Here is an 8,387-nt window from a genome sequence, read left to right as displayed (position 1 = left end):
TTCCTTGTCCTTGTGCATGAGTATGGCAGAGAAGTAAGAGAACTGGAGGTGAATTCTGAAGAAAATTACTTTCTGCACAGTCTTGGATTTCAGCTCAACTTTTTTGCAGCTCTTTCTCACGTTGGTAACCTGTCTGTCGCTCCTGCTGATGGAAAGTGCAGAAGAGCATCTGGCCTGAGCATGTTTTAGCTCTTTCACCCTATTTTGGAGGGGAACAAGTGTGAAGCTATATCTGCTTATATAGTTGAGGTGAAACTGTTTGGATTATGTCAATAGTTGGTTTGTTGCAGAAGATTCGCTTGCCCAGAAGGGGGAGTCTGTGAAATGAGAGACTTGATCTCTTCATCTGCGTGTTTGGGAGATAGTGGGTTTGAGTGAGGATATCGGTTATTGTAAGGAATGGGGCAGTCAGCTGCAAACACCATGCTTCCCTCATGTGTGTGGGTTTTCTTTTCTTTTTTTTCCTTTTCCTTGGTACTGTTCATTTTGGTAGAAAATCCCCCCCTGAAGCGGAAGAAGGGCCCAGCCCCTAAGATGCTGGGAAATGAAGTGTGCAGCGTGTGTGGGGACAAGGCCTCCGGCTTCCACTACAACGTGCTGAGCTGTGAAGGCTGCAAGGGCTTCTTCCGCCGCAGTGTCATCAAGGGTGCACAGTACGTCTGCAAGAATGGCGGCAAGTGTGAGATGGACATGTACATGCGTCGCAAGTGTCAGGAGTGCCGGCTGCGCAAGTGCCAGGAGGCGGGCATGCGGGAGCAGTGTGAGTGCAGGAAATGGTGCTGGCAGGAACACCGTGGTGCTGGGACAGGAGGCGTGTGGGGGTGTGCTGGGGGCCGATGGGTGTAAGGCAGGGGGCAGTGTGAGTGCTTGGGGGTCACATGTGAGCCATGCAGGCTGGATGCTGGAATGTGTGTGGGAAGTCACTCAGAGCTTAGCGGGGATCACCTGGAGAGGTGAGGCTGTCAGTGGAACTACACCGGTGTGCTGAGAGCCCCAGCCCTACTGGGGGTGTTCCCTGAACACGCTATTTTGTAAGAACTCATGGAATATGGCATCAGAGGAAAGATTCGCAACTAAGATTTATGCGTTCTTCAGTATGCTGTCAACTGTATCATTAAACTCGGGCTTCTGTTTTGTGATCAGGACTGCAAGGTTGGTGACCGTGCTCCTTGAACAACAGGCACTTCCCTTTGCCTTATACTGAGCTTGTGACAGAGGTCAAGGGCAGCAGTACCGCACAGTACTGCAGCTGTGTTTGTGCAGACCCGATCTCGTTGCTCTCTTTAGTGAACTCTGCTATTTTTCTCACGCAAGCCATAAGGCTGCTGTTTCTGAATATTCAACAATGCTCCTGCTCATGTATCAGGAACAGCCCTCCTCTGCCAAGGCATCCAGGTTTCATCCCTTTGCTGGCCAAGACTGACCAAATGGATGCTCGGTTAACGTTAAATCTATGTGAAGTCTCTTTTTCTGACATCCAGCACCCAGAACAGTGAGGAACAGAGGGTATTTTGGAAACATCTTATAAAAATACTTCTGCAAAAAGTAAGTCCCACTGAGCTGCATCAAGGAAACATGCTGTTCAGTTTTTTCAACATGAAACACAGCACGCCTAACATATGTAATCAGTATTTTTGTCACACTGGTTTGTATCAGCATTACTTATGCTGTCTTTGCCCCATTTGCCCCCTGCTCCTGAGAGCTACAAAACAGATGTATTTGAAAAGCTGCGTAGCAAGGCTACCTGTCCACCTTGCTATTCTTCTGTTGCAGGTAGATACTAGAGAGCCTCAATGTGTTTTGCATTTACTCATTGTCTTATGTTGAAGACAGCTCAGGAAAATTAGGCCAAAAGGAATCTTTGGGTTGTTATTATCGAGTGCTTGGCAATTCTTGTCGACACTGTAATCCCCGCTGCAAATTCGCCTTGTTAATCTCGACAGAAGCCGAAGGCTTTTTCCTCCAGCTGTTTCACTTGGAAGGTCATTCCAGCACTTCCCTCTACTAGTTGTTGGAAACATTCTTCTAATTCCCAGACTGAAGTTATTCATGGCCAGTTTATTGTTCTTAAGCCAGTGTGAACCGAGAGGTTAATAGTTCATTCATGGCAAACCAAGCAACTTAGATTGCTTTGAATTTAGCATGGTGTAGAAGCTTGCACATAGGCAGTTTTCAAGATTCAGTAATATCTGGTAACTTGTTACTCAGCTAAAAATTCTTTGTGCATCTGAGTCCCAAGATGAGGGACTGTAATCGCTTGGATCAATTACTTCCCTTCTTAAACTAACACTGTGACTAGCATTCTCTAATCTTACAGATCCCCCTTAATTTGGTAATTGTATTGAATGTCTTTGCTGTTAGAATTGTAATTTTTGTGCGCGTGTGTACCTGTGCGCGCGTCCTCCCTGTTGGAAGTCAGGGATAAAGGTTACTCTCAGCTTGAATGTGCTATGTTCTTCATCTTTCCCTCCAATCATGTGGACTGTCCATTTCAGAATGCTCTTTCACAGTAGTTCTCCATTTCTTGTCTTCATGTTTAACATGATTATTTTGAGAAGTGCAAGTATATACTTGTTCAGTTTTGGGGCCTGCATTCCTGTGTAGCAGTCATGTTTCCTTGTTACCTGTGCATAAAAAATGGCCAAAGAATCTTTCAGCACTTTTCAAATCTTGTTTGCAAAGTCAAGCTTTATTTTTTTTCATCTTTGTCCCTGAAGATAAGGTTTTGTTTCCAATCAGTCCCTTTTCTGCTTTTTGTTCGTTCATCACTAACTCGCAGGATGATTCTCTTGAAGATAATCCTTGAATCCAGGTATGTCTGGTAGTTTCCTTTTTTTTTTTGGATGTAGCTTGCAGATAGTTTTTGCAGCTTTGATTTAAAGAAACAATAAACCTCTTCTACATTCAAATCAGTAAATTCTTCAGTTAACTTAGTTACAGACTGTTAACAGGTTTTTGTATTTAAATTAGCTAATGAACAGTTGGTCCAATAAGATTTTTCACAACCCATGCCTCTGAGTTGTTTTATTCCTTACAACATTACATCTAAACGGTGTATCCTTTGACTTCACGACTGAAGAAGTCTTCTAGGCCTACTCCCGAAGGACTTGTGGTCCTCAGTATGTTTTATGCAAAGCTATTCTTCCATTATTCATCTTGTGGTATGTTACGACTCTACAGTCTGCAGCAGATGGGCTGTGCAGAGAATTGTCCTTTCACTCTCAAACTCCATCCAGTACCGACTCTGACCTCCCAAGAGGAAGATGAAATGACACAGGCTGTTAATTTAGCAATATTGGAAAAAGACACAACAGCAGGATAATATAAAATACAATGGACATGTGAAGAGAGCACCTGTTGGAATCTGTTGTAACATGGCATTTTGGGGAATTGCTCAATGGGGAAAGTCGCTGTTGTCTTTTTGAGATCTGCAGGGGATCATCAAGGGAGGTTCTGTCCTTTGTGAACACTTTGCATGACAGTATGATTAAAAGAAAGGCGATGGAAGAACTTAAAGTGGGGAAAAGAGGGAGAAACAAATGATAAGTATCGCTGTCTGCTGTCTGTGTTTTGTACACTCTGATATACCAGATACAGGCAGCTGGGATCTCTGCCTCTCCATCCATAGCATGTTACCCTGTGTTTAGTGTGGTTTCCAGTGCGCTTCTATGTCATGATTGATCTCTGGCTATTCCTGCTTTAGATGTTCTGTCTGAAGAACAGATCCGACTGAAGAAACTGAAGAAGCAGGAAGACGATCAGGCTCGGACAGTCGTGGTGCGTCCAAACCCTCCAAATCCGCCAAGCCCTTCCCACAAACTGACGCCTGAACAGTTGAGCATGATAAAAAAGCTTGTGGCCGCTCAGCAGCAGTGCAACCAGCGCTCATTCACAGACAGGCTCAAAGTGACGGTAAAAACTCTACCAGTGTACCAAAAATAAGAAAAAGTGAAGTTTGGGGTGTCAGGGTTGTGGGTAAATTATTTGGGAGAACAGAGATACCTCAGGCATTGCATCTGTGGGCTAAAGTTCTGTAAAGAATAGCAAAGGATGATGTTCCTATGTGTCTCATTTTCTTTCTCTGTACACTTCATCTTCTCATCTTTCTGCCCTGGCTCCATCTTTCACATGCATACGCTGTCTCTTCCCATTCCCACAGCCGTGGCCCCAAGTTCCTGACCCTAATAACCGTGAAGCAAGGCAGCAGCGTTTTGCTCACTTTACAGAACTTGCAATTATCTCTGTGCAAGAGATTGTGGACTTTGCCAAGCAACTACCTGGCTTCCTGGAGCTCACCAGGGAAGATCAGATCGCTTTATTGAAGACATCTACCATAGAGGTGAGAGTTTGGCTCCACCACAATACATAGTAGCAGAGATGAAAGAATTTGGAGTACCCACCTGGAGAACTGGTTCCGTCCCTTTTTTTGGGATGGCAGGCTGAAGGACCTCAGCTATGGGACCATTACTGCAGTGCCAGGCTATACTGGCAAAGGGCCATGGAGGAGAATGAGGCAAGAGCCTTGCTAGTGGTAAGCAGGTATTTCCCCCTTCCCAGAAGCAGACGCGGCAAAGGATGCAGCGGAATTTACCTTGGAATTTTTAAGCACTCTGAGCAAAACTGCTTGGAGGATTTTTGTTTGTTCTTTGTTTTTTTCAGAGATGCTCTAACACTCAGCAAATTATCAATGTTGTAACATTCTTTCCTGTTTTCAAATCAAGTATATCTATTTCTGGTTTCAGGTGATGTTGTTGGAGACATCTCGGCGCTACAATCCAGAGATTGAGAGCATCACCTTTCTTAAGGACCTGAGCTATAATCGGGATGACTTCGCCAAAGCAGGTGGTGCATCAGACAGGTGTTTCTTCCTTCCCTGTGTCTTGTGTTCTTTCATCTTTTCCTTTTTAATGTGGGCTACTGGAAATAGTATGTGGGGCCTTAAAGCTGAAGTCAGGTGAGGGGTTTAGAACAGGACCAGACCAATAGCCCCGCATGCTATTCTTGCTTTTAACATGTCTCAGTTCATGTCTTTTTTTTTTAGGTGTGAACTTGCTTTGGAAAATTTGGACTCTTACAGCATGAAAATCTTGCTGTAAGAGTGCACCTAGGGCTAGTAGCTGGTGTGATCTTCCTTGCTGGTAGAGATCTGGCATGGACATGTGGTCTTAGAGCCGTATCAGATCACAAAATGTCAAACCCCAGTCTTCTCTCCTTTGCAAGTATATCAATTGCTAAGCTAGATGCATGCTTTGAGTGATGACGTCAGTGTTACTATATTTCAGTTGATAGGAAGTCTATACTGTGCACTGAAGATCCCCGCAGAGTGCTTTCGACATGTCATCAGCTCAGTATACGATGGTCTGTGGTGATGTGATTTCTGAAGTCTATTTTTCCAGGAGCAATTAGTATCTGTAATTTCAGATGAAGTAACAGGAAGTGTGTATCTTCAGCATTTCTGAAAAAGAGACTTTGGCTACCCTTCATGTGATTTTTTTTTTTTTTTTTTTAAATTCCTTGGGTAGCTATTTAACCATTTATACTTGAGATGGCTTTTATATACAACTTTCCTCTTTGACACTCTTCCTGGTAGCCTTTTCTTCAGATTATTAGGAAGGCAAAAAGCAGGCAGCCAGAAAGATTCCCACCATCTTGTTCATCCTTCTCTGATGCAGTTGCACTGCAGGAAATTAGAAACTTGGATGCTGTTTTGGGGGAAAGGCCTAAAGTTTTCAGCATGATTGTATAGCACATAGCACAAAGTGACCTGATGTGACAGTGGCCTCTGTATGTTATGACAATAAATATCAGTGCATTTCTGCCTGACTGCATTTATTAAAGGAGGTGACTGGAAGCCTAAGTCAGGCTCTGCCTCAGCTCTCCCAGATTTTTGAGCTGAAGGAAATGGCATAGTTCAGACTTCTTGGAACTGTATATTTTCAGCTCAGATGGACTTCAGATCTATCTGGAGCATGGGATTAAAGCTTTCTTTGAAAGCAAGAGGGCTGCTGGGTTCGAAGAAGAGTGTGAAGGAAGAAGTGCGAGAGTGGAAAGTGCAGATGTTGTACTTGTGGGCTTCTGACTTTTTGATGGACATATCTGATAGTTGATGTTGTGTTCCTTTAGCCGTTGCCTAGTAATGAGCTGTGGGGCATTTAAGGCTCTAAGAAAACCCAGAAATCGCGTCATTTTACAGTTAGAGCTCAACTCCTCAGCCACTGTTGTTGGTGGTCACCAGTAGTGGTGGGATGTAAAGGGAGGTTTCAGCCACACTTGGAACATAATGTAAGGGGTTTTCCTTGCCTGCCTGTCCTCCCCACTCCCTAGCGTACTGCGGTGGGTTTCTGGCAGCTTATTCTGTGAGAGGGCGGGGGAGAGAGAGGAGACAATTGTTGTTGCCTCACCTTGTTCTCTTCTGTTTGTTGCAGGTCTGCAGTTTGAGTTCATTAACCCCATCTTTGAGTTCTCAAAGGGAATGAATGAGCTACAGCTCAACGATGCTGAATATGCACTTTTAATCGCCATCAACATTTTCTCTGCAGGTAAAAAGCCAAGGACATCTGAAGTGCTGCAGCAGTGAGTCAGAGGGCAAAGAAAGTAGAGTTAAGGAAGCTCACAAGCTGAAAAGGAGTAATAGAGGGTGTACAGGGTCTAGTGATAAAGGAAGTGTGTTACTACTTCTGCTTAGGGTATTCATTATATTCTGAATTTTCTAGTGCTGCCTCCAGAGCAAATCAGATTCCCCACTGCTGGAAAAGTGTATAGCAAAATCAGCCAATATTTATCTTCCTTATTTAGAAATTGCTATTTTACTGTCCCCTTAATGTACTTGGCACTTCTCTGGTGTGATGCAGGTCACACGGCATGAGTGACATCTAGTGGTCAAGTAAAGATGCTCTGGATGTGAGACCAGTATCACACTGGGCCAGGACAGGGCTTTGCAAAGAAGCCACCTCTACTCTCTAGTTCTGTTTTCTGTCTTGTGACCTGAAAGATGAATTTTTCTTTTTCTTTGTTCCTGTTTTCTAACTGGCTCAGCTGCTGGAGAGACTTTCCCATTCCCTCCTGAATGGCCAGCTTCTCATCTTCACTGGGGCAGGAATGTGAGACCAGACTCACTCTTACAGTGCTGTTTGGTCTGTCTAACCTTCCACCTCTATAGGAGTCGGATTGGACTCCCCATGTGCTGTAGACATCACTGAGAAAGAACAGTTACAGAAAACTGACATAGCTGTTGCAGTCATGGATGACTCTCCCAGCTGTGCTGGGTGAATGCTAGATGAGGTTTTGGGGAGAGACCATACTGAGGGACTGGGGTTAGGCAGGTCAAGTCGAGTGAAGCTGCCTGTGGCAATCTGCTTACTTCTAACCTGCTTTTTGGCAGACCGACCGAATGTGCAGGACCAGTCCCTGGTGGAGAGGCTGCAGCACACCTATGTGGAAGCCCTTCATTCTTACATTTGCATCAACAGACCAAATGTAAGTGCCTGAGGAGAACATCCCCAACGATGATGCAAACTGATTTTGTGTTTATGCAGGCACAGTTCCTGCAGTACTGTCTGTAACAGGTCTCTTGCTGCCTGTACTGTCGTGCTCTTCCCTTCTGTGGCTGTTTGGTAGCAGCTCTAAATGCAGGATTTGTGAGCTGTCACAGCCTGCTGTCCTGTAACATGTTCCATCGTTTAGCCAGCATGGAAAGTCTGGAGCTTTGGGACATGGTGTAGTATTTGTGTTCCTCCACACTGCCGCCTCCTGGAGAATGCTGGCTTTAGAGGAAGTCAGGATTGTGGTTACAGTGCATTATCCGGTGTGGTAATTTTTTTTTTTTTTAACAAAGTTTTAGTGTGAATTTACTAACAGCGGTCTGTTTGACTCTGCAGGACCGCCTGATGTTTCCACGGATGTTAATGAAGCTGGTCAGTCTTCGGACACTAAGTAGTGTCCACTCTGAACAGGTGTTCGCCCTTCGGCTGCAGGACAAGAAACTCCCTCCCCTGCTGTCGGAAATCTGGGATGTGCATGAGTGACTGCATGCTCCCAGGGCACTGACGTGCTGACATAACGCCATCTCCCAGCCTTTGCTAATGAGAAGCCAGTCTCCCCTCTCCAAAGCACTGAACTCTGGGCTAGGCAGTGCAGGGAGTGATGAGCCTGGGGTTTCAATGTAGTGCCCATACCCCAAATGAATAACATGAAACATCTGAAAACGGTAGAAATGAAGACCTTCCCCACACACACATACACCTCTTTCTCTTCTCTAAGCATGTCCTGAGGACTTGCCCACTGATCCTTTCCCCTCTCGTTGATTATGAAATGAATTTGCAGGAACTTGCCAATCCCTCTCTATTGAGAGTAACCCAGCTCAAAAGGCTTCTGCAGGGTCCCCAGTG

General features: G+C 44.9%; 1 protein-coding gene across 1 annotated transcript in view; it reads left to right on the top strand.

Moving 5' to 3' along the window:
- Positions 1 to 8,159, top strand: part of NR1H3 (nuclear receptor subfamily 1, group H, member 3) — a 10,892-nt gene extending 2,733 nt beyond the window's left edge. The window contains exons 2-8 of the mRNA XM_009329713.1: positions 494 to 760; positions 3,704 to 3,912; positions 4,160 to 4,339; positions 4,743 to 4,842; positions 6,426 to 6,539; positions 7,382 to 7,476; positions 7,878 to 8,159. Of these exons, the coding sequence (XP_009327988.1) occupies positions 494 to 760; positions 3,704 to 3,912; positions 4,160 to 4,339; positions 4,743 to 4,842; positions 6,426 to 6,539; positions 7,382 to 7,476; positions 7,878 to 8,024 (1,112 nt within the window). The 3' untranslated portion in view covers positions 8,025 to 8,159. The remainder of the gene's footprint in view (positions 1 to 493; positions 761 to 3,703; positions 3,913 to 4,159; positions 4,340 to 4,742; positions 4,843 to 6,425; positions 6,540 to 7,381; positions 7,477 to 7,877) is intronic.
- The last annotated feature ends 228 nt before the right edge of the window (positions 8,160 to 8,387 follow it).

Source organism: Pygoscelis adeliae, unplaced genomic scaffold (genome assembly GCF_000699105.1).
Source record: "Pygoscelis adeliae isolate BGI_AS28 unplaced genomic scaffold, ASM69910v1 Scaffold117, whole genome shotgun sequence".
Lineage (NCBI taxonomy): Eukaryota > Metazoa > Chordata > Aves > Sphenisciformes > Spheniscidae > Pygoscelis > Pygoscelis adeliae.
This window is presented reverse-complemented; position numbering and strand designations above follow the sequence as displayed.